Source organism: Vulpes vulpes, chromosome 1 (genome assembly GCF_048418805.1).
Source record: "Vulpes vulpes isolate BD-2025 chromosome 1, VulVul3, whole genome shotgun sequence".
Taxonomy (NCBI): Eukaryota; Metazoa; Chordata; class Mammalia; order Carnivora; family Canidae; genus Vulpes; species Vulpes vulpes.
The window spans coordinates 51,779,953-51,806,924 of record NC_132780.1 but is presented as its reverse complement, the minus strand read 5'-3'; the positions used below and the strand labels follow the sequence as shown (position 1 = coordinate 51,806,924).

At 42.5% G+C, this 26,972-nt stretch overlaps 1 protein-coding gene across 1 annotated transcript in view; it reads left to right on the top strand.

Annotated features, from left to right (window-relative positions):
* Nucleotides 1-15,851, top strand: part of FAM240B (family with sequence similarity 240 member B) — a 139,298-nt gene extending 123,447 nt beyond the window's left edge. Inside the window, exon 3 of the mRNA XM_072747917.1 lies at nt 15,747-15,851. Coding sequence (XP_072604018.1) covers nt 15,747-15,851 — 105 coding nt within the window. The remainder of the gene's footprint in view (nt 1-15,746) is intronic.
* The last annotated feature ends 11,121 nt before the right edge of the window (nt 15,852-26,972 follow it).

Sequence of the window (26,972 nt, the reverse complement as noted above, 5' to 3'; positions counted from 1 at the left end):
AGAGCCCCCATGTCAGGCTCCACAGTGGGCAGGGAGCCCACTTAAGTTTCTTTCTCTCCCTCTCCCTCTGGCCCTCCGCCCTCTCATTCCCTCTTTTAAAAAAAAAAAAAAGCCTTTTACACAACACCAAAGGCACATCCATTTTTAAGAAACTAATTGATAAGCTGGATTTCATGATAATTAAAAATGTCTCCTCTACAAAAGACACTGTCAGGAAAATAAGAAGACAAGCCACAGACTGGGGAAAAAATATTTTTAAAACATATACCTGATAGAGGACTGTTTTCCAAAACATACAAAGAATTTAACAATAAGAAAACCAACAACTCAATTAAAAAATGGCCCAAATATCTTGACACCTCACCAAAGAAGATAGATTGCAAGTAAGCGTAAAAACAGATGCTCCACATCTTATGTCATTAGGGAAATGCAAATCAAAGCGACAATGAGATACCACTACACATCTATTCGAATGGCCAAAATCCAGAGTATTAACACCATCAAATTCTGGTAAAGATGTGGATCAACAGAAACCCTCATTCATTGCTGTTGTCACCAGCTAGACCCCAAGACCTGACTTAATGCCTGCCTGCTGGTACTCACTGAAGCTTGTCCCATATTTTTCCTTAAGCTTTTATTTCCAGCTTCTCTTAACTCAGGCAGAAGTAAAGTGAAACCGCCCCCTCAAGCAATAGCACCTGCCCTAACAAGACCTCCAGCTGGCCCAGACCACCCAAACCAGTTTGAACTTAAGCCTTGACTTGGATCTGTGCAGATGGGTGATGGAGTGACCTCAAGAATAATTGACAACTACCTTTGCCTCATTATAATACTAAAATCTCAGCCCAAGGCAGCACAGGCCTAATTTACATAACATGCAGTGTGTATAGACCTGTTTCCTTAAGGCACATGTGTGACCTTATGTCCACCTGTACATGGATTGACAGGGCTTCCCTACCTAAATACTCATCTTAACCATAAGTAAAAGGAACCCATTCACCCTTGCTTGGGGAGTCATGACTTTGGAAGCCATTACCCGTAATCTCCTTATTTGCTACAAATAATTTTCTTTGTGTGACAAGTCTACCTGGTGCAGTTTCTGACTCACTGAGGAGTGAAATCAATGACTTGGTTACACTGGAAGGAATACAAAATGCAACCACTTTTTTTTTTTTAATTTTTATTTATTTATGATAGTCACAGAGAGAGAGAGAGAGAGAGAGAGAGAGAGAGGGGCAGAGACACAGGCAGAGGGAGAAGGCAGGCTCCATGCACCGGGAGCCTGATGTGGGATTCGATCCGGGGTCTCCAGGATCGCGCCCTGGGCCAAAGGCCGGCGCCAAACCGCTGCGCCACCCAGGGATCCCAAAATGCAACCACTTTAAAGACATTTTAGCAGTTCCTGACAAAACTAAATATATTCTGACCATTCAAACTGGCAATTGAGGTATTTGGTATTCACCCAATAATTTAAAAACATGTCCACACATGTTTTAGCCTGAACATGGATAGTTATGGCAGTTTTATTCATAATTGCCCAAACTTGGAAGCAACCAAGATGTTATTTAGTAGGCAAATGAAAAAATTGTGGTCCATCCAGACATTGGAATATTATTCAGCACTAAAATGAAACGAGTTATCAAGCCATGGAAACACATGGAGGAAACATCAATTTATTTTACTAAGTGAAAAAGAAACAATCTGAAAAGGCTGGTAAGTGTATGAATCCAACTATATGACATTCTGGAAAAGACAATACTATGGCAATGACAAAAAGATCAGTGATTGCCAAGGGGTTGGGATTCAGGAGGAGTGAGGAGGTGGAACAAGAGGAATTTTAAGGCAGTAAAACTATTGTGTATGGTACTACAATGGTAGATATATGTCATAGTTTTTTCAAAACCCATAGAATATATACAACACCAAGAGTGAACCCTAATGTAAACTCTGGACTTAAGGTGATAATGATGTGTCAGTGTAGATCTATGGATTATAAAGAATGCATCACAGTGGTGCAGGATGTTGATAGTGGGGAAGGCTTGCATGTGTAGAGATGGGGGCTATATGAAAACTCTTTATACCTTCTACCTTCTACTCAATTTTGTGGTAAACCTAAGACTGCTCTAAAAAATTATATATATATACACACACACACACACTGCATGGCACATTCCAATGAGAGACAAAATGATTACTCAGAGTCCAATATCTTGAAACAAAGAGAGGCCTGAATGAGCTACATATGATAAGACACCACCAAGAAGTGCAGGTACAGAGGTGAAGCCCCGAGTCCAGACTGGCTCTCAGTTTTATTATCATAGAATGTAAAGTATGTGGAAACAAGGAAGGAAAAAGAACTCAAGAAACCAACCATGTAAGGGCAGCAGGGAACTGCATATGTGACTATCTGCACAGGTCTCAGAGAAGCATTAACTAGGGGGTTGCAGGGGATGGGAGAACCGACTTTGGCAGGCCTGGCTATCTTATCCACTGTCATTGCTATTTGCAGCATGTACTGTTTTCCGTACCAATGGATAGCAGAAATAGTTGGCTTTTGCCATACACATAAAGCTGTTGTCATTTATGCATGTCTATGTTATTATTGTTTCTTTTACCCATTGAGGTCTTGCTCTCCCACATATATAATATATATAAATACATATACACTGCATATTCAGTATATATATTCAATATATACATATTTTTCAGTATATATATATATATATATACTGTATATTCAGTACATTCAGTATACTGTATATATTGAATTCTTCAGATAAATTTGAATTCTTCTATTTTTCTAAGATTTTATTTATTTATTTATGAGGGACACAGAGAGAGAGAGACACAGGCAAAGGGAGAAACAGGCTCCCTGTGGGGAGCCTGATGGGAGACTCGATCCCAGGACCCTGGGATCATGACCTGAGCCAAAGGCAGACACTCAACCACTGAGCCACCCAGGTACCCTTAAGTTTGAATTCTTCTTCTTCTTTTTTTTTTTTTTTTGAAGTTTCAATTCTTCAGATAAGCCCTATTTGGTTTGAATTCTTCAGATAAGCCCCATTTGGTCAGCATATATTATTCGTTTTATGTATTTCTGGGTCCCATTTACTATTATTCCACTAAGGATTACCATATACAAGGAATTTTGGTGAATTGATTCAGTGATTGCATGATTTTGGTGATTTTAGTTTTGTTTTCTTGGAATATCTTTGTCTGGTTTTGCTATTAAGATAATGCTGGGGAGACAAGATGGAGGAAAAGGAGGGGTTTTCATTTCATCTGGCCCTCTGAATTTAGCTAGATATATCCTAAACACCTATGAATGCAACCTGAGGAGTAAGAAAAGAATGGCTGGAACTCTACAAATAGAAAAGCGACTACTTTTTACAAGATAGGAGTGCAGAGTAGAGAAATGGAAGGGATATATCCAAAGATAAACAGCAGTGAGGGGGCCTCTATGAGCTGGCTACTGCAAAGTGATATAGCTCAAGTGGGCAAAACTGGGACCTTTAGGAATCTGTTCCAGTGAGAGACATCCCTGCCTGAAAGGGGCTTAGTGGTGAAACAGAGCAGAATCCCAGGTGGAACAGTGAAGTCTCAAGATCCCTGGAGTCACAGAAAGAACACGGGTGCCTGAGCCTGCAGAGTTCCCAAACATTATTGGAGCAGGGAAATGGTTTAAAAAGTCAGCCAGCCTGGGATGGGCTCTCAGCTCATTAGTCATACACTTCAGTCAATGGTCCAATAGGGTGACAAGTCTCCTTGTTGGGTCCTTGCAAATGACTGGAACACAGCAACCTTCCACCTTCCTTTGGGAAGGCAGAGCAGGTGCATGAATGACTGGGCAAACTCTTTCCCTACCAGAGCCCTGCAAAGTAAACAAATCAGCATGGCTCCACTCCCCCCGCCCCCCACCCAAAGATCAGAGTGGACATACACCATAGGAGTCTGCAAGGGTGGCACATACCTCAATCTTTCAGCACTGGGGGAGAGATCAGGCTCAGGCATTTATATTTTCACCCTCTCAAGAGGCACAGAAAGCCTTCAGGAAACAAAAGCCTCACACAGCAAACACCTTAAACTGAGCTCAGCCCCCTGGCAAGGGGTGGTGCAATTCCACCCAGGCACAGACACCAGAGAATCAGGGCAGCAGGTCCCTCCCCCAGAAGAACTGCTGGAACAACAGGTGAATCCAAAGTTTACAGACCAAACAGGATTGGAAAACTCCAGTGCTAGGGGAGAATAGTATATAGAACTCGAGGTTTTTATTCTTACGAATCATTTATTTTTCAGTTTAAAATTTTCCAATTTTTTTCTTTTTCCCTGACTCAACCATTTTCTTATTTTATCAACTCTTTGTTTTTAAGTCTTTTTTAACTTTCATTTTTTACATTTTCATTTTATAGATATATTCTTCATTTTTGCATTCCTTTCACTTTATTCAATTTTATTTTTGTACATATATAATTTTTGCTCTCTTTATAATTTTAAAATTTAGTGTCTTCTAAGACACAGACCAAAATTTGATCAGGACCAAGTGGATCACCCTGTTTTGTTCACTCTGTTAGATTAAATTCTCTCTCCCCCACCCACATTTTTTTCTTCATTCCTCCTTTTTTGTTTATTTTTTTCTTGTTTTATTTTCTTTTTCTCTATCTTTTCTTTTCTGGTTTCTCACCTCTTTGGATTTCTCTAGGGTGTATTTCTCTAGGGACATGGTTGAGATTTTTTATAGTGCTTACTCGTTCATCCATTCTCTTCTGGGCAAATCACTAGAAGGAAAAAGCAACAAAAAAAGGAAAACCAGATGTAATATTCTGCCACAGATCTAATTGATATGGATAAAGTAAAATCCCTTTTATCTCTAAGGATAAAAAATATAAAGTTGCTAGCTGCTAGCTGGTCTTGAAAAAAAAGCATAAAAGAAACTAGAGAATCTTTTTTTTTTTTTTTTTTTTTTGAAACTAGAGAATCTTGTAATGCAGAAATAAAATCTAATCAGGCTGAAAATAAAAATACTCTGAGATGCAGTCTAAACTGTATGGTCTAACAGCTAGGGTAAATGAGGCAGAAGAGTCAGTGACATGGAAGACAAGTTCGTGGAAAGGAATGAAGCTGAGGAAAAGAGAGAAAGACAACTAATGGACCATAAAGGAGAGGCTTAGAGAAATTAGCGATGGCATAAAATGAAGATATATCAGAATTACTGCGGTGCCTTGAGGACGAAGAAAGAAAAAGGGAGCCAGAAGGTATATTTGAGCAAAGCATAACTGACAACTTCCCTAATCTGGGGAAGGAAACTGGCATTCATGTCCAAGAGGTAGAGAGGACCCCTTCCAAAATCAATAAAAATAGATTAACAACGTGACATATAATAGTGAAGGTTGCAAATGTCTGAGACAAAGAGAAAATCTTGAAAGCTGCTAGAGACAAAAGGTGGCTTACTTACAGGGATAGGAACATCAGAATAGCAGCAGACCTCTCCACAGAGACCTGGCAGGCCAGAAAGGGTTGGCATGATATATTCAGAGTACTAAATGAGAAAAACATGCAGCCAAGAATACTTTATCCAGCAAGGCTGTCATTCAAAATGGAAGGAGAAGAAGAATATGTCACCACCAAGCCAGCCCTGCAAAAGATATTAAGGGGAACACTGTAAGTGAAGAGAGAGCCCTAGAGTAACATAAACCAGAAAGAAACAAAGACAACCTACAGAAACAGGGACTTTACAAGTAATACAATGGCACCAAATTCATATCTTTCAATAGTTATTTCTAATGTAAACAGGCCAAATGCTCCCATCAAAAGACATAGGGTATCACATTGAATAAAAATCTAGACCCATCAATAAGCCTACAAGAGATTCATTTTAGACCTAAAGAGACCTTCAGACTGAAAATTAGGGGAGTGGAGAATGAGTTACCACACAAATGGACCCCTATAGAAAGCCAGGGTACCAATCCTCATATCAGAAATATTAGATCTTAAAATAAAAAAACCAACACAGAAATATTAGATCTTAAGCCAAAGATTGTAGTAAGGGATGAAGAGGGACACTGTATCATACTTAAAGGGTCTATCCAGTAAGAATATCTAACATTATAAATATTTATGCTCCTAATTAGGGAGCACCCAATTAATAACCAAAGTAAAGAAACACATTGATAATACAATAATAGTAGGAGACTTCAACTTCTCACTCAGAGCAATGGATAGATAATCTAAGCAGCAGATCAACAAAGAAACAAGGGCTTTGAATGACACAATGACCAGATGTATTTCACAGATATATACAGAGCATTTCATCCAAAATCAACAGAATACATATTTGCCTCAAGTACACATGGAATTTTCTTCAGAATAGACCACATACTGGGTCACAAATCAGGTCTCAGCCAATATCAAAAGATTGGGACTATTCTCTGAATATTTTCAGACCATAATGCCTGAAACTTGAAATTGAACTCAATCACAAGAGGAAATTTGGAAGGAATTCAAACACTGACTGGAGGTTAAAGAGTGTCTTCCTGAAAAATGAATGGGTCAACCAGGATATTAAAGAAGAATTTTTAAAATTCATAGAAATGAATGAAATGAAAATACAACTGTTCAAAACTTTTAGGATGCAGCAAAGGTGGTCCTAAGAGGGAAGTACATTTCAATACACGCTTCTCTCAAAAAATTAGAAGAACCTAAACTATACAAGCTAATCTTATACCTAAAGGACCTGGAGAAAGATCAGCAAATAAAGCCTAAACCAAGCAGGAAAAGAAATAATAAAGATTAGAGCAGGAATCAATGATATAGAAACTAAAAAAAAACAAAAACAGTAGAACATATCAACAAAAGCTAGGAGCTGGTTCTTGAAAGAATTAATAAGATCAATTAACCCCTAGCCAGACTTAACAAAAAGAGAAAGACCCAAATTAATAAAATCATGAATGAAAAAAGAGAGATCACAACCAACACTAATGAAACACAAATAACTATCAGAACATATTATGAGCAACTAGTTGACAACAAATTAGGCAATCTGAAAGAAATGGATGAATTCCTGGAAACTTATAAACTACCAAAATTAAAACAGGAAGAAATAGAAAATCTGAATAAACCCATAGCAGCAAGGAAATTGAAGCAATAATAAAAAATCACCCAAAAAACAAGTGTCCAGAGCCAGATGGCTTCCCAGGGGAATTCTAACAAACATTTAAAGAACTATACCTATTCTACTGATGCTATTTCAAAATATAGAAATGGAAGGGGACACCTGGGTGGCTCAGTGGTTGAGCATTTGCCTTTGGCTCAGGTCATGATCCCCCGGTCCTGGGATCAAGTCCCACATCGGGCTCCCTACATGGAGCCTGCTTCTCCCTCTGTGTGTCTCTCATGAATAAATAAATAATATTAAAAAAAAAAAAAGAAATGGAAGAAAAAACTTCCAAACTCTTTCTATAAGGCCAGCATTATCTTGACCCCAACATCGGACAAAGACCCCATCAAAAAGAAGTATAGACCAAAATCCCTGATGAACATGAATGTCAAAATACTCACCAAGATGCTAGCCAATAGGATCCAACAGCACATTACAAGGATTATTCACCACGACCAAGTGGGATTTATTACTGGGATGCAAAGGTGGTTCAACATTCATAAATCAAACAATGTGACACATCACATTAATAAAAGAAAATACAGGACTATATGATGCTTTCAATGATGCAAAAAAAAAAAAGGTTTTGACAAAATATAGCACCCTTTCTTGATTAAAACTCTTCACAGTGTATGGATAGAGGTAATATACCTCAATATCTTAAAAGCTATCTACAAAAACCCACAGTGAATATCATTCTCAATGGGAAATGATAGAGTGCTTTTCCCCTAAGATCAGGAACACAATAGGGATGCCCACTCTCACCACTGTTATTCAACATAGTACTAGAAGTCCTAGCCTCAGCAATCAGACAACAACAAAAAAATAAGTAAAAGGCATTCAAACTGGAAAAGAAGAAGTCAAACTCTCCCTCGTTGCAGATGACATGATACTTTATGTGGAAAAGCCAAAATACTCCACATCCAAATTGCTAGAACTCATACATCAATTCAGCAATATGGCAGGATATAAAATCAATGTACAGAAATCAGTGGCATTTCAATACACTGACAATGGGACTGAAGAAAGAGAAATTAAAGAATCAATCCCATTTACAATTGCATCAAAACCCATTAGATACCTAAGAATAAACCTAACCAAAGAGGTCAAGGATCTGTACTCTAAAAACTACAGAACACTTCTGAAAGAAATTGAGGAAGATGTAAAGAGATGGAAAACATTCCATCCTCATGGATTGGAAGAAGAAATACTGTGAGAATGTCTAACATTTTAACAGATGTACATGTCAAAGCAATCTACACATTCAGTGCAATTCCTGTCAAAATACATTGACATTTTTTACAGAGTTGGAATAAATAATCCTAACATTTGTATGGAAGCAAAAAAGACCATGAATGTTGAAAAAGAAAACCAATGCCAGGGGCATCACAATGCCAGACTTCAAGCTCTATTAATAAGCTATAATCAAGACAGTGTGGTACTGGCACAAAAAGAGACACATAGGACAATGGAAGAGAATAGAGAACCCAGAAATGCACCCTCAACTCTATGGTCAGCTCATCTTCAACAAAGCAGGAAAGAACATCCAATGGAGAAAAGACAGTCTCTTCAATAAATGATGTTGGGAAAATTGGACAGCCATGTGCAGAAGAATGAAACTAGACCATTCTCTTACACCTTACACAAAGATAAACTCAAAATGGATGAAAAATCTAAATGTGAGACAAGAACCCATCAAAATCCTAGAGGAGAACACAGGCAGAAACCTCTTTAACCTCAGCCACAGCAACTTCTGGCTAGACACATCTTTAAAGGGAAGGGAAACAAAAGCAAAAATGAACTATTAGGACTTCATCAAAATTCAAAGCTTCTGCACAGAGAAGGAAATAGTCAAAAGAAAAAGGCAGCCTATGGGTAGAATGGAAGAAGATAGTTGAAAATGACATATCAGATGAAAGGCTAGTATCTAAGATATATAAAGAACTTATCAAACTCAACACCCAAGAAACAAACAATCCAATCATGAAATGGGCAAAAGACATGAACAGAGATCTCACAGAGGAAGACATAGACATGGCCAATAAGCACATGAGAAAATGCTCTGTATCACTTGCCATCAGGGAAATACAAATCAAAACCACAATGAGATACCACCTCACACCAGTAAGAATGGTGAAAATTAACAAGCCACGAAACAACAAACATTGGAGAGGATGTGGAGAAGGGGGAACCCTCTTGCACTGTTGGTGAGAATGTGAACTGGTGCAGCCACTCTGGAAAACTGTGTGGAGGTTTCTCAAGAAGTTAAAAATAGAGGTACCCTATGTTCCAGCAATTTCATTACTAGGTAATTACTCCAAAGATACAAATGTAGTGATCCAAAGGAGCACTTTCACCCCAATGTTCACAGCAGCAGTGTCCACAATAGTCAAACTATAGAATGAGCCACAATGTCCTTCGACAGATGAATGGATAAAGAAGATGCAGTACAAATACACAATGGAATATTAGTCATCAGAAATGAAGAATACTTATCATTTACATCAAGGTGGGTAGAACTGGAGGGTATTATGCTGAGCAAAGTAAGTCAATCAGAGAAAGACAATTATCATATGGTTTCACTCATATGTAAAATATAAGAACCAGCACAGAGGATCATAGGGTAAAGGACTGTACCTGAATGGATACTCCTTAGAGTAGGAGAAAAACCATGAGAGACTCTTAATTATAGGAAACACACTGAGGGTTCCTGGAGGGGAAATGGATGGGAGTATGGATTAATTTGGTGATGGGTACTAGGAGGGCACGTGATAGGATGAGAACTGGGTGTTATAGGCAATTGATAAATCATTGCACACTATGTTTGAAACTAAGTATGTGGGATACCTGGGTGGCTCAGTGGTTGAATGTCTGCCTTTGGCCCAGGTTGTGATCCTGGGGTCCTGGGATCAAGTCCCACATCAGGCTCTACACAGGGAGCCTGCTTCTCCCCCTGCCTATGTCTCTGCCTCCCTCTGTGTGTCTCTCATGAATAAATAAATAAAATCTTTTTTTTAAAAGGAATAAATTGGTTAATTGCATTTAAAGTTCATTAATTAAATTTTTAAATTATAATGCTAGCCTCCTAAAATGAATAAAATATACAACCATACAAAGGAGTAGCTAATACACATAACTGTATTGATAAATCTTAAAAGGTTATGTTAAGCAAAAGAAGGCAGACACAAGAGAGTACAACTCTATGACGATGGTTACACAAAATTATCAGACAGATCAATCTAATCTAGAGGGATAGAATACAGATCAGCGGTTGCCTGAGGGTAGACATGGGGATTGACTAGGGAGGGAATCAGGGGACCTGTTGGGATGATGGAAAGTTTTAAACATAGATGGTGGTGAGTACATAGAAGTATAAATTTTCAAGTCTCATCCAAGTATATGGAAAATTGGTATTTATGGTATATAAATCATGCCTTGATTGATTTAAAAAAGTATATAGGTGAGTTTCAAGACTTCATTTTGTGGTGAGACAGTCAATTCTGAACTAATCAAATTGCTTATTGTCCTTACTTGGTTATTATTCCCTGCTCCACCCCCTTCCAGGTGGCTATATGATCCTTCGCAAGTCATGTCTCACCACTAAAGTCCAGTTTCCTCTTCCACAAAATGGTCGATAATGATTCTTATTAACTACAGTTCTTTTAGGGAATATTTTCTAAGGTAATCTGCACCAGTCACTTAAAACAATGCCTGACACAGAATAAATACCAGAAAGTAGTAACTTTAGTAGTTATCTATATATAACAAATCACCACCAACTTCGTGGCTCAAAACAGCATATATTCCTTATCTCACAGTTTTTCTGGGGAAGGAGTCCAGACACAGCTCAGCAGTTCCTCTGTCCTCTCGTAAGGCTGTAATGCTGGCATTTGACCAATTTAGCCACCTGAAGTTGTGGCTAGGAAATAATTCTGTCACACTTACACAAGGGCTGAGGGGCTGGGGGCTTCTGTTCCTGGTGACTATTGACCTGAGGTTGCCTGCAGCTCTCCATACATGGGTGTGTGAGATTTCTCAGTCCTGTGTAGTGTTTGGAGAGAGCATGTAAGCAGATAGCACTGGAGGGCTTTATAGAAGTAATCCAGGGTAAGGAAGCACTGGCTGTTTAGATGTGAAACTGTCCATCTAAATGGAGCAAAATAAATACTGAGAGGGCAAATTCATTTTCTACTGATATATACTTCTTTGTCCAAAATAGCTACTTTGGGGATCCCTGGGTGGCGCAGCGGTTTGGCGCCTGCCTTTGGCCCAGGGCACAATCCTGGAGACCCGGGATCGAATCCCACATCAGGCTCCCGGTGCATGGAGCCTGCTTCTCCCTCCGCCTGTGTCTCTGCCTCTCTCTCTCTGTGTGTGACTATCATAAATAAAAAAAAAAAAAAGCTACTTTGCCTCAATTTTTAAATTATTGCTTATTTTCCCAGCTGTTGGAAGTGGACTGCCCATCATTGTGAATGAAAATGAATAAGGCCTTCCTACAACTGTAATTCTTTCTCATTTGTTTTAATTTCAAAGGAATACATTGGGGGAAAAAAAGAAATGTAATACATCAAAATACAAAATAACATTAAAAGAGCTCCTAAACTCCCACCCCATCATTACTAGCAATAGTTTGCTACGTATTCTCATAGACCAGTGTTTCTCAACTTCAGCACTATCCACATTTTGAGCCAGTTAATTCTTTATTGTAGGATCTGTCCTATGCACTGTAAAGTGTTTAATAGCATCCCTAGCCTCTACCTAATAGATGTCAGTAGCACCCTTCCCCAGTCATGAAATTCAAAAACATTTGTAGACATTGCCAAATGTCCCCTGGGAGGACAGAGCAAAGTCAAGTACCACTCTTCTAGACTTTATGCATATACCTATATATGTTTATCAAAATACACATACACCATTATCTTTTTTGGTTTTTAATAGAATTATATTATGAAGTATTCTGAAGTTTGCTTTTTGCACTCAGTTATATCATATCCTTGACACCTTTCTATTACACACAGATACATCTCATTCTTTTTTTTTTAAGTTTGTATTTATTTATTTATTTACTTATTTATTTATTTGAGAGACAGAGCACAAGCAGGGAGGAGGGGCAGAAGGAGAGGGAGAAGCAGGGAGCCCAACATGGGGCTTGATCTCAGGACCCTGGGATCACGACCTGAGCCAAAGGCAGCTGCTTAACTGACTGAGCCACCCAAGTGCCCCACATCTCATTGTTTTAAACCTTTTTTTTTTTTGAGAGAGAGAGAGAGTGTGTGCATGGGGGGGGGGGGGGCGAGGAGAGGAGGAGCAGAGGGAGAGGAAGAAAGAGAATCTCAAGCAAACTTCATGCCCAGCACAGAGCCCAATGGGGGGCTCGATATCACAATCCTGAGATCAAAATTTCATCAATATACCAGCAAATTCCCATTTTTCCACACTCTTAAATATCATTAATCTTTTTACTTTTGCAAAACCAAGAGGTTAAAAATAGAAAGATAGCTTGTTTTAATTTGCCTCACTTTCATTATGAGAAGGTAAGTATCTTCTGGTATTTTCTTCTCCTTTTGCTCATATTCAGAACAAGATAGGCCATGAGGTGGAATCTATGGTGGGAACAGCATTTCCCCTTGATTTCTTGACTCAGAATGTTTTCTTCAGAGAAGCAAAAGCACAGGAACCTCAATGACATCTAAGATGAGCAGTACATTGAAAAGTTTTGAAGGACTCTGCAGGAAAATGTAAATAAATTCTGAAAGGGAGTCTAATAGAGGTTTGTAAGGGCTTTGATAACTGGAGAATGATGATGTTATTCACATTTATAAAAGTGTTAATGATTATGCAGACTGAATATTACCTGTCTATGAGTCAGATTTGGCCACAAATTTGCAACCCCTGATCTAAAATGACAAAGAATCTAATTGTCCGAAGAAATACATATAAGTATTAGATTTTGGCCTCTGTAGAAAAAATCCCTTATGTTCAAAATTCTAATATTTAGCTAAATCTTTTTGTTTTAAATTTAAGTTCAGATTTTGACTTAATTTTGTTTAAAAATTAAGATTAAACTTAATTTTTTTTGGAAAACATATAATGTGGGTTTTTTTTACTCACTTATACCTATAAAGGAAGATCAACTGAAAATAACTATGAATTTGCCAAGAAGCAAGTATTCCACACATTCGATTCAATTCAATTCCACACATTCCAATTAAGAGAATTCTTAATTTTTTTATTAAGTCGAACTACATGAAATTGACATTTTGAAGGTCAGAAATAGTTGAATGTCAGCAATCTCCTATGTAAATCAAAAACTTTTCTGTAAACTTGTCTATGCCACATTACCTTATTTTAAAAGGTCCAGACCTTTCAACAGGAGAGTAAGAACAATACCATTGAAGTGATAATACTCTTATGAATTAGTTTGTTTTTATAGCTGATTCAAACTTCTTGCTTCATCTTTTGTTTATTTCATTGCCAACTCATGAGAGAGCCAGGTTTTGGTTGTAGCCTTCACCAAAGGAAACAAACTGTATGTTTCTAAGAGTCTATTTACAGAGTTACTATCCTTCAAAAGTTCTACCTTTCCGGGGGTGACTGGGTGGCTCAGTCAGTTAAGCATGCAATTCTTTTTTTTTTTTTTCTTAAGATTTTATTTATTTATTCATGATAGACAGAGAGAGAGAGAGAGAGAGAGAGAGAGAGAGAGAGAGAGAAAAGCAGTCTCCATGCCAGGAGCCTGACGTGGGACTCGATCCTGGGACTCCAGGATCTCACTCTGGGCCAAAGGCAGGCACTAAACTGCTGAGCCACCCAGGGATCCCCAGCATCCAATTCTTGATTTCGGCTCAAGTCATGATCTCAGGGTCCTGGGATCAAGGCCACACTCAGGCTGGTGCTCAGTAGGGAGGCTGCTTGAGGATTCTCTCTCTCCTCCTGCCCCTCCCCCCAACTTGTGCTCTCCCTTTTTCTCTCTCTAAAATAAATAAATCTTTAAATTAAAAAAGTTCGACTCTCTTTAAAGATGGCTTTTTGGCTCTGACTGGAAATAGTAACACTGACAGGCAAAATGCTTTGGGTTGCTTTGAGGTATGAAACATTACCTGTTTGGTGAAATATTACATAACTGCTGTACCTGGCCTCTTCCATCAAATGATTCATCTGTTTGATGAAGTCATTTGTCAACATCATTATCCTGATCATGACCAATTAGCATTTGTAGAGCAGCCACACAGAGATGACACTGTACTTGATGCTTGACAGAGTACAAGGTAGACAAAGAGTACAACTTATAAAGTAAACTACTGGAACTGTGCATTTGAATATGAAACATAACACAAACATACCTATGAATCTTAGTGTATCTGGGTCACACATGGTAAGAATAAACTCATGGAAATTCACCTTGAGCTTCACCGTGGTTATTTGTGTTGCATCAGAGGATAGAGCAGATGGTCTTCCCACATGAAAGATCCTGAAAAAGGTTCCAGAATCACACTAAAGGTTTGGGATGGCTTTTGCTGACTCTGAGCTGAAATCTCCACAATCCTTTTACAGTGCCCCTGGCCAGGGAGTGACCACCAAGTCTCTAAAGATTTGAGGAATTTGAAGATTCCAAAGAAGATTCAGTAGGTTACGCTATGGAAATTTCAAAGACTTCTATTAAAACAAAACAAAACAAAACAAAAACCCTGGAACAAAAACACACTTGAAATTTTCAGGGGAGGGGATCCCTGGGTGGCGCAGTGGTTTGGCGCTTGCCTTTGGCCCAGAGCATGATCCTAGAGACCCGGGATCGAGTCCCACATCGGGCTCCCGGTGCATGGAGCCTGTTTCTCCCTCTGCCTGTGTCTCTGCCTCTCTCTCTGTCTCTCTGTGACTATCATAAATAAATAAAAATTAAAAAAAAAAAGAAATTTTCAGGGGAGAACCGTGATACAAATGTTTTTACTTAATAGCTTTAATTAGAGACTTGAAGTGGGCACTGGTGTTGAACCAAGACTATTTTTCACCATTGTTACCATTCTGATTTTAAAGTATTCCTTGATGCTGTATATTTTCTTCCATTCTATCTTGTACTAGGATAGAAGCAGAATAAAAACACCAAACAACAAAGTCTACTAGCACCTGAGAAACTCACTCAAAGCTTCCTAGGAGATTAGGACAGGGTAACCCCAGGTGACAAGCAGGTTGTGCCCTTAGTGTCCATCCAATGGGATGTTAGGAAAATCAGATCTGTTTTCCTCCAGGACTGAGCTCCTGGTGGTTAAGCCCTGAGACTGGAACAGGACACTCCACTTACCTGGCAGTGCACCAGAAGTGGTGCCACGTGATGTCACCTAATGGAACCTAACTCCTGTGAGCTACAAGATCTCCCTGGGAAGCCAGGTACACATCTGTTCCAGTGCAGATGATCAAGACTTGACCTTCTAGCTGCCCCAAGTGGGGCAGCAGGAGATGTGGGCCCTTCCTGGCACCCTGGCAGGACAGTGCAGCCTGACAAAGGAGAGAGATCAGGGTGGCATCCAGGCAGCCTCTGGGGCTGGAGTGACCTTGCCTAGTAGGTTTCCCATCACCCTCTTTGTTTCTGCAGGCCCACAGATCTGCACAGGAGTTCCTTATCACTAAGGATTTGGAAGTGGCCACTTCAGAGAATGCCCCACCCTCCAGAGGTTTCCTGAGTGTTTATGGCAGATAATGAGGCAGAATGAGATGAGGGCAACAGTCCCTTCCCCGCCCCTTGGTACAGCCCAGTGAACAGAACTACAAGGCAGCTTGTCTGCAGGTTTGAGCAAATCCAGGCTTTGGCCATGAAGGGTCTCTGGTCCCAGGGCTGGGGTACAGGTTTAGGGACAATGAGCAGGCCCAGGGCTATACATCTGCTGCTGGTAAACCACCCCCCAGTTGGGTGCCAAGGAGCAGGGGTAGAAGCAGTTCTTCTCATTTTCCTCTCAAAGCCCCACCTCCTAACTGGGCACTGTGAGGAAATAGGCCAACATGTGGATCTCCACAGCAAGCTGGCAGGTGGAAGCCAGCTGGAAGCACCTCCAGGGGGCGGAGAAAGAATGGCAGCATGTATGGCCACGTGGTCCATTTGGTAGGAGAAGACTCTCAGGCAGCTTTAGAAAAATAAAGTCAACTTCCATATCATTCACTGACTTTTTAAAAATGTACTTCTATAAATTTATGAAAAGATCAATGACCCAATAGAAAATGGACAGGGACATAAACAGTCTATCTTAGAAGAAATACAAATAAGTGGTATGAAATTATAACAAAAAACGCTAATAATCAAAGATCTGAATCTCAAAAACATTGGGCTAAGTGAAAGAACACAGCACATAAGAAAACGGACTATATGAACCATTTATATGACATTCAAATAAAGGCAAAGCTATCATGGCAGAAAGCAGTGATTGTCCAGTGCAGGGCTTGGGGGAGTAGATGGATGGCAAGGGGCAGGAAGGGAAATCTGTGGGGTGATATGGTGGTTACACTACTGGATTCATTTCTTAAAACTGTCCACTTAAAATCGACAGATTTTAGTTTGTAAATGATACCTCAAAGCCAACAATAAAATGATTTTAAAGCCTCCTTGCCTGTATAAAAAAAACTTATAATTGTAGACTTTTTAGCCTGAAAAAGTCTTTAGAGACCATTTGGTGTAACTTCTTTCTTTTATGTCAAATAAGTAAGGAAATGAAGGTCCACAGAGAGATTGTGTCACTTATTCAAAATGATACACAGCCTACTAGCTGCAGAACCACATCCAGGCATCCAGTCTTTTCAGATTTCTTTCTATTCTGCTGTCCTCCCAGCACATTTAAACTGTAAATGCACCAGGTCACCCATTACTCACAGGCACCATAAAATACCTTTCAGCTATACAGTACTTTTAGTTTTTAACACACCCCCACTGTGTTCAACCAAAGTGGCAGAGCCAATAAGAACAAATCAACTGATTGCATACCAGGCCCACTCAGTCTACCCGGGGTAATCACCCTTAATTAAAACCAACTGAGAGGGACTTTTAGCAACACAACCAACACCTAGATTAGTGTTTGATTGAGTAACTAGGGAGTATAACCGGACCCAAGTTGGCACATAAAACTGACCATCACATCTATGTAATAAACACGATACTACCACTTCCGTTTTCCACTAGGGGAATGGAAGCACAGAGTGCTTAACTTATTTACCTAAGGGCACACAGCTATTTCACATTTTGTTTTTCAATTGTAAATCAGTTAGCAGTTCTTACCTCACGTGATTATTGTGAAAAATAATTAAGTCCATTCCAACTGTGTATGTAAATCTCTGGCATATTGGGTTCTCAATGTTGTAAAGCAGCAATTAGATCACATTTTGCTTATAAATGAGACGGTTCACAAATTCTGAGGAAATGAACATTTTCATTTGCTACAGGTAGGCAGACACATTGGAATAACTTCAGTAAGTAGTTCCATTTCCAGAAGTTAGTTTTATAATATTTGCACACCCTCATAAAGACACAATGTTGCAAGGGGCACCTGGATGGCTCAATCGGTTAAACATCCCCCTCTTGATTTTAGCTCAGGTTGTGATCTCAGGGTTGCAAGATCGAGCCCCATGTCAGCTCTACACTGGGTGTGGAGCCTGCTTGAGATTCTATCTCTCTCTCCCTTTCCCTCTGCCCCTCCTCCCTACCTCTGTCTCTCTCCTTCTCTGTCCCTCTTTCACTCTCTCTCTCTATCCCCTTCTCTAAAAAAGATGATACATGTGCAAAAATATTCATTGCAGTAATGCTTGTAAGTGAAAAACAAAAAAACTAACTGTTCATCAATAAGAGAAAAGGAGAGTACTGAAGTCATGGTAGGGGTGAACACTGGAATGCTCTATGTATTGTTATGGAAAGATATCTATGCCATAGTATTAAATTGAAAATAGAAGAGTTTATATTATTTGATGCCATTTAGGATCCTAGACATTTTGCCATTTCCTTTGGTGGTGGGCAGGGGATGAATTTTGTGCCCATTCCATTCAGATGAACATTCTGCCTCCTGAGAAAGAACTCTAAGATACTGATGTTGGTTTGGTTAAAACTTCAAAGTTTGTACCATATGCTTCTGACTATTCTCTCAGATTAGAATACCAATACCTGTTTTCTCTGTGAACACAGGAGGACCTGCAAAGGTTAATAGTGAGGTCGCCACAGGGACTCTTTGGGCAGACAGGCTTAGGATCAATGGTGCAATGAGATGACTTCTTGAAAATAGAGACCAGACAGCAGGTCACAATCAAATGAAGTAGAACTGAATCAAGTGACAGATAATGGGTCATATAGTTTGGGCAGAAATAACTGAATCAACAAGGCTCATTTGATCCATGATCAAATGAGCACATGCAGCCGTGGTCAGAATGTCTTTTATTTTATGTCGTTTAGGCCTTCTCTTTTTCCTGATGAAATCTGGAGAAGGGGAGGCTGCTATAGTTTCTCAGGCTCCTTCTATCAGGGGATGGGACAGCTACATGGAAACCTCATTACTTGGGGACCCACAAAATGAGAAGCTGGCAAGACTTTTAGGTCAATGGCAAAGAAAGAAAGCACAAGTCTATATATTATCCAAAGAGAATATTTGACTCATACCTACTGCTTCATTGGATGTAAGCTCCTCCAGTGCAGGGAATGTCAGTGTTCATTCATCTTTGATTCCTCCGCACAGGACTTGACATAATAGGGACTTAGTAAGGACTCATAGAATGAATGAGTGGCAAAACATCATTTCCTGAATCCAGCTGATGAGGGAGCAGAATGCAAGCTGCGAACAAAGCACGAGCTGACACCCCGCAACCCCCTCCCCCGCCCCAGGTGAGATAAGTATGATATTCCTCAGGCACTCCTGGCTGCCCTAAAGCTAAGGGAAGGAAAAACAAATGGTAAAATTTATAAAGATTATAATCCAGCAAGACATGAGTCTCCTTCAACTTACAGATAGATGTCTTAGAGATTTACAAGAAAAAAAGCATTCTTATCAATAACGTAACTTCCAGAAGGAAATGTAGATAAAATAAGATGTCTTTATAAAGGAAATAAGATGTCTTTATAACCTGCAGCCCATTGACAAATACTTGAGGCAGGCAGAGTATAATGTTCTTCCAGGAAGCTCCAGCTGTCTTAATGTTGATTCGCTACCTCCTCCTCGCTGGAGGGAAAAACAACCTTAACTTGACAATGGCAAGGGCTCCAGTACCTTGTAAGTCCTCTTTAGCACATGAAAGTCCTTTTGAAAAACCTCCCTTTTCTTGCCCTCCCCCAACTCCCAAGTATACAATTAGCCACCCCTCACAACCCCAGGGCAGCCGCTCTTCCTGCCCAGGGGTCCTGTCCCCAGGCTTTAACAAAACCACCATTTTGCACCAAGACATCTCAAGAATTCTTTCTTGGTTGTGGGCTCCAGACGCCACCCCACCAAACCTCATCTACATTCCAAAACTACATCACAGCCATTGTACTGTCATTATCCTGATCCCTGCCCTTCCCTTTTTAACACTTTATACAGTATCCCCAGGAGTAACGGAATGCAGGTCATTTGCAAAGGAAGAAATGGAGAGGACACTCAATCCCACAGACTTGGCTAGAGAGCTAGCAGTAAGGACAAGGGCCGGTCTTTCATGTCACTCTTGGCTCAGGCTTGGCACTTTGAGCCAGTGCTGTGTAAAGTAAGCCTCAACTCCTTAAGACCTGTCTCACGCCTACCACTTTTCCTCAAATGGAAAGGAAGCATATTATACGATTCCGTAACTGTTCTTAGAGGATTTCAAATGCATTCATAAGTCCAATTGAATCCCTGGAGGGGAGGGCTTCCTAGGACAATAAGGTAAAAAATGGAAGAAATCTGGCAGAGGACTGTCTGGAATGGGAAGGATGCCAGCTCCCATGGTTTTTTTTTTTTTTTTTAATTTTTATTTATTTATGATAGTCACAGAGAGAGAGAGAGAGGCAGAGACACAGGCAGAGGGAGAAGCAGGCTCCATGCACCGGGAGCCCGATGTGGGATTCGATCCCGGGTCTCCAGGATCGCGCCCTGGGCCAAAGGCAGGCGCCAAACCGCTGCGCCACCCAGGGATCCCTAGCTCCCATGGTTTTATGGTTATTGAGAGCTGTTTTCCCTGAATCAAGTTACAAACTCCTCTAATGCCTTACAGTAGGATTCTAGATATGTAAGAATGGTCAAAGCCCTAAGCATGGTCAGTACACAATCGCAATGGCAACAATTTTTTCTGCAATGTTAGTGTGACTTTGGATTGAATTATTTCTCAAAGACATGTCAATTTTCAAGGGAGAAATTCTATAAATGGCTCTTTATATCAACATTTATATTATCATCTTATTTAATTTTTAATACAACTTTATGAGGTCCTTAGTATTATCCACATTTTATAGTGGGTAAAACCAGGGCTTGGAGAAAGTAAATTATTTGTGCAAAGTTTATGCCTTCTAAAGATGAGATAGGAGTTATCTACATTCCAAAGACAGTGCAATTGGGTGGTAAACTGGGTCCAGAAGTACTAGAAATTGTTTCTTTTGTTGGACCCTGGCTCACGGGTGCCAACGTGTCCTGGTGGACGCCCCAGAGACTCAGACCCCAGACAGGCAGATGCAATTAGCAAGAGGGTTTATTGAACGTTTGCGCAAACGGGCTCTCCGCCTCCGAGGAGGAAGAGAGCCCCGATTAGCAATTACAGGTATCTTTTAAAGGTAAAAGAAAAAAAACGCTTAAAGACAAAAGAACCCTGGGAGTCGCATAGCATCCAGGTTGATTTCTCAGAAGGTCAACATGAACCTATTCAGGGACATTCCAATCAGGGTGTGGGGGGAAATGGTTTTCTTATCACAAACAGAATGCTTTTTGGTGCTAAAACTTCAGGAAGGCACCTGGATGGGCTGCCTCTGGATTAGGGCTGATCCTACTTACAGGGGGGGTTTCTTCATTCCCTCCTCTTTGTTTGGGCTGATTTTAACCTTAAAATCTTAGGGAACATTTATTTTTTCAGTTTGGAGGGCCCGACATTGTTAATACCAGAGCTTGGGTAATAGACAATTTTTCTCGGATGAACTGGAGCAGCCGGTTAAGGATGCAGGGGCCGAAAGTTAGCAGCAGGAGCAGGATAACTAGAGGGCACATAATGGTAGAGATTAGGGTGGTCAACCAGGGAGACTGATTAAACCAGCTTTTAAACCAGCCCTGCTGGGCCTCCCGGTCCCTTTGTCTTTTATTTAGCCTATCCCTGAGTTTGGCCATGGAGTCCCTGATGACTCCAGAATGGCCTGCATAGAAACAGCATTCCTCTCCCAGGGCCGCACACAGTCCTCCCTCTTTCAGGAATAGTAAATCCAAGCCTCTCCTGTTTTGAAGTGCTACTTCTGAAAGTGAGGTGAGGGACTGTTCTAACTTAGAAACGGACTGCTCTAGTGCCCGTAGATCCTCATCTACAGCTGCCTGGAGTTCTATATGACGTCGTGAGCCCTGGATCAGAGCAGCTGCGCCAGTACCCACCCCAGTAGCGACCCCTAGTCCCAACATAACGACTAGGGTTAGGGAGACAGGTTCGCGCCGAAAACGGGTGGGATGTTCATCATACTGATTTTCTAGAGTTTCAGCAGGGTGATAGAACACCCTGGGTATGATCTGCACCATGACACAGAAGTCGTTTGAGCTATTTAGAACCTTAGCTGACACACAGGGGGTGAGGACTTTGTTGCATGCCCACCAAGTTCCCGGCTGGGGCTCCAGGTAAGAGTCAGTCCCTAAAATCGGGGCGGTAGTATTGCAGAGTTCCTGGTAACCCCGGGTGAGTATAGTTAGCCTTGACAGTGATGTAATCCCAGGAGGAGGAGGGCCTCTCATCCTGTGTCTCCCTAGTCTCGCACCCCCAATTTTTACAATAGAAGTATTCCCCTCCTCCACAGGTGGGATTTAGCCTGCGATCTCTGTGGTACCCGGGACAGACATAAAAGGGAAGAGTGCTTAGCATGGCCCTTCTGTCAGGCGTGCCACATCCTCCCCATGGGTCTAATCCCAGTCGCCCTGGAGGGCTTTCTCGGTTAGGGGCTCTAGAGGTGTCGAAGTATCCCTCTAGGTCCCATGGGCTAGGGGCCCCTATGGTTAGCTTGCATAGGTCAGGATATAGGTTAGGCCACCAGGTTCCCACGGGGGCGGTCTTAGTTATAGACCAGACCTCGTCACCCCCAGACGTTAGTACCTGCCAGGTTAACCTTTTGAGGGCATGAGGGTCACCTTTGGCGGATGTGAAGAGCGCTAGGAGAGGTAGGAATATAACAACTGTCATTGAACAATTTTTGAAAGTCTTATCTTGAGCGGGTTTTGGGTGCGGTGGAGCTTCCATTGGGGTGGCTCGCCCGGTCCGTCCTGGCTGGCGTCAGCGGTGCTCGTTGATGGGGCGCGCTTGACGTGTGAGGCGTGGACCCAAGCAGCAATGCCGTCTACCTTTAAGGCGGTTGGGGTGGTCAGTAGTACAGTGTATGGGCCCTTCCAGTGGGGCTCAAGCGTCCTGGACTGATGTTTCCTGATGTAGACGGAGTCACCGATCTGGAACGGGTGTGGGTCGGTTGTGTCTCCCGGGCGGTAGACAGCCGCAAGGGGTTTCCAGATCTGGCGCTGGATAATCTGATGGAGCGCCTTTAGCCTGTCCTGTAAACGGGGAGTGTTAGCAAGAGGGTCAATAGCAGAATCTAGTAAGTCCGTTACTGGTGGGGGACCTCCATAGAGAATCTCGTAAGGAGTTAGCCCATGGAGCGCGGGAGTGTTCCGGACTCGGAACAGAACCATAGGGAGGAGTTGGACCCAGTCTCTAGTGCCAGTCTCCAATGTCAATTTGGTTAGGGTCTCTTTAATTGTTCTATTTATTCTTTCTACCTGCCCTGAGCTCTGGGGTCTGTATGCACAATGTAATTTTTAATTTATCCCCAGTAATCTGGCCACCAACTGACTTACCTGGGAGACGAAGGCGGGGCCGTTGTCCGACCCTATTACCTTGGGCAGTCCAAACCAGGGGAAAATTTCTTCTAGGATTTTCTTGACAACCACCTGGGCAGTTTCTCGTTTGGTGGGGAAGGCTTCTGTCCATCCTCCTGTGGGCCTAGTGCAGCGGCTCGTGCTGTTTCATCGCCCATCCTGTTCCCCTCTGCTACTGGGTCGTTGCCTCGCTGATGCCCCAGACAGTGAATTATCTACCACGGCCGCCCCGGCTTTAAGTTCACCATTTCGTAGAAAGCTACTCCCCTCGGTGTACCAGGTTGCTTCAGCATCTGGCAAAGACTGGTCCGTCAAGTCCCCTCTGGTGCCATGGACCTCGGCTAGGATCTGGTGGCAATCATGCATTAGCAGGGAGGGGGACTCGGCTTCTGGAAGCAAGGTGGCCGGGTTTAGGGATGTAGCCGTTAGGAACCGTATCCGCTCGGAATTCAGTAACATGGCCTGATAATGGGTGACCCGAGCGTTTGAGAGCCATCGATCAGGGGGCTGGCGGATGACTGTCTCTACGGCGTGGGGGGGCCACCACAGTGAGGGGTTGGCTGAAGGCCCAACTTATCTGAATCTTTTACCAGGACTGCCACAGCCGCTATTATTCGGAGACATGGGGGCCATCCTGACGCCACGCTGTCTAATTTTTTTGAAAAATATGCCACGGGCCTTTTCCAGGGTCCCAGTTTCTGAGTTAGGACCCGTTTGGCTATTCCTCAGCGTTCATCAGCATATAGCGCAAATGGCTTGGTTACATCTGGGAGGCTCAGGGCAGGGGCAGTCAATAAGGCCCTTTTTATTTTGTCAAAAGCCAATTGTTGCCTCTTTCCCCAGTGGTAGGGGGTGTTGGATTTCGTGAGAGGATATAGGGGAGCCGCCAGCTCTGCAAACCCGGGTACCCAGAGGCCGCAGAACCCAGCACTGCCGAGGAACTCTCGTAGCCCTCTGGCATCAGTGGGTGCTGGGATCAGGGCTACAGCCTTTTTGCGGCCCTCCGTCAGCCACCTCTGGCCTCCTTCCAGGAGATATCCCAGATAGGTCACTCGTCTCTGGCCTATTTGGGCCTTTTTGGCGGAGGCCCATACCCCAGTCCTCCCAGTCTCTCGAGCAGGGCCCCCGTACCTTTTACACAATCCTGTTCTGTCTTAGCCGCTATGAGTAAATCATCCACGTACTGCAGGAGAACGAGGTCTGGATGGCCAACTCCGAATTCTGCCAAGTCCTGATGCAAGGCTTCGTTGAACAAGGTGGGGGAGTTTTTGAATCCCTGTGGTAGCCTTGTCCAAGTGAGTTGTCCTGAGAATCCCGTCTCAGGATCTTTCCATTCAAAGGCAAAAATAGGCTGGCTTTGAGAGCTTAACTTTAGGCAAAAGAATGCATCTTTAGATAGAGCTCAAGGGTCCTTCTGCCTCAGTTAAAACTGAATGTTGAGTTCCCCTTAGCAACCAGGAAGGTCACTGGTTGACCCCCCCCCCCCCCACTTTAAGGGTTATCCGAGGCTGGGGGGGGGGAGGGGGGCTCCTGGCCCTGACATCCGTAATCTTCATCCTCTAGGGACAGTACGGGAATGGGCTTCTTCTTAGGTCCCTGCGTTAGGCCCTTCTTTGGACAATCTTTAACCCAATGTCCTTTTTCCTTGCAGTAGGCACACTGGTCTCATTCAACCCGTGGTTTTCTTTCGTCTCCCAGGTCCTTACTCTGTCCTGACTTACTCTGCCCTGAGCCCTGTACTACGGTGGCCAGTATCCCAGTCAGTTCTTTACTGCGTTTCCTCTCTCTCTCTCTCTCTAAGTATACATACGGTAGCCCTCCATTAATCTTTCCAGAAAACCTGCCGGTGTCTCATCTTTTCCCTGCACTATAGCACGTACCTTTGCCAAATTGGTGGGGCGTCGCCCTGCCCCTTTGAGACCCGCTAGGAGTACCTGGCGATAGAGACGGAGCCGCTCCCTACCAGCAGCAGTGTCGTAGTCCCAGGTCGGGCCAACCAAGGGGAAAACATCCTCGATTTCATTAGGCAGCTGGGGCGGCCTCCCATCCGCCCCGGGGACGTTTTTCTGTAGACGCGCTGTCTCTCCTCCGTGGTGAGGAGAGTCTGCAGGAGCTGATCAGGGTGCCCATGGGGTCCTGGCTGAGAGACCGGGGCCTTCACCTGCAAGATAATATCAATATTAAAAGTTCCATTCCTGGGCCACCTGACGTTGAGAGTCGGCCACTCTGAGGAGCAGAAGGTGACCCATTTTCGTCTTCTGACTTCGACCGAAAGGTTGTGTGCCCGGCCGGCGACTTCTTTCCAGTGATCTAGAGTGAGGCTTAAAGGGGTGGTTACAGTTTGCCCCGCGGGTGTAGAAAAGAGGTGAGCGGGGAGGAAGAGGACAGGAAGAAAGACACAGAACAGACAGACGTACACAGATGACAGGACTGGCGCGGCAGATTCAGATGGGAGCGGTCGCGAACAACGACCCTCCCCGAAGAGGAGGGAGTGCCGGGGCTCCGTTCCTCTTCCAGACCACTCCGGAGTCCGACTCCGGAGGGGGACCAGGGGTCTCGGGCACGTCTGCCTCCCGCGCTGGTCCAAATACAGAGTACAGCGTCCTGCAGGCACAATACAGACCCGGCACAATACAGACCCGGCCAGTCAGACAAACGGACGAGACAGATATGACATTTAGCGAGCTCGGTCTTACCTCCTACCAGTCTTAGGATTGAGCCTGGGGCGTCTCGGATCCCGGACGAGCCCCCAAATGTTGGACCCTGGCTCACGGGTGCCAACGTGTCCTGGTGGACGCCCCAGAGACTCAGACCCCAGACAGGCAGATGCAATTAGCAAGAGGGTTTATTGAACGTTTGCGCAAACGGGCTCTCCGCCTCCGAGGAGGAAGAGAGCCCCGATTAGCAATTACAGGTATCTTTTAAAGGTAAAAGAAAAAAAACGCTTAAAGACAAAAGAACGGTGGGAGTCCCATAGCATCCAGGTTGATTTCTCAGAAGGTCAACATGAACCTATTCAGGGACATTCCAATCAGGGTGTGGGGGGAAATGGTTTTCTTATCACAAACAGAATGCTTTTTGTTGCTAAAACTTCAGGAAGGCACCTGGATGGGCTGCCTCTGGATTAGGGCTGATCCTACTTACAGGGGGGGTTTCTTCACTTTTATTGGCCTGTCATTTTTCCATTGACTGTTTTAATGCAGATATGGTTCTAACATTAAAAGATTTTAAGCTTTGTGATAGGAGCTTTGTGATATTCTGTAATTTGGGTTATCAAAGTTAGTATTTACAGCAAACATCCTTATTTATCAGCTCTTCTACCTCAACCAAAATAATAAAGAAAAAGTATTAATGAGTTTTTATCACTTCTCAAATCCAAAAAGATAAAACAGAAATGAAATTCAGGTAAGTCTCCAATTTTCCTCCCTTTCATAAATTGGGCAAAGCAATTAAATCATCTGTTTTTAGATGGCAAGTCCCTACTGTGCTTACAGAAAGCTTCCTTCAGAGTCCTCAACAGGAGGAAATACAATATTACACCAAATGACTTTATTATGCTAGTATTGTTGGAAATCACTGGATTAAACACTCGACTAATATGAGTCTTAACCTCGATGCTCATTTTTACCATTTTTCTCATGTGCCTCAAACTATTTCTTTTTATCCTCAATAAAATGTTCACAAAGGAGTAGAACAACAGAAGAGGGTCTCCCTTCCCTGGGATCAGTTGAGCAATAGTAGACACTTGGCTTACCATCCCAAAAGGCCACCCACAGGGAGCTCTTATACTGCCTAAGTGGACT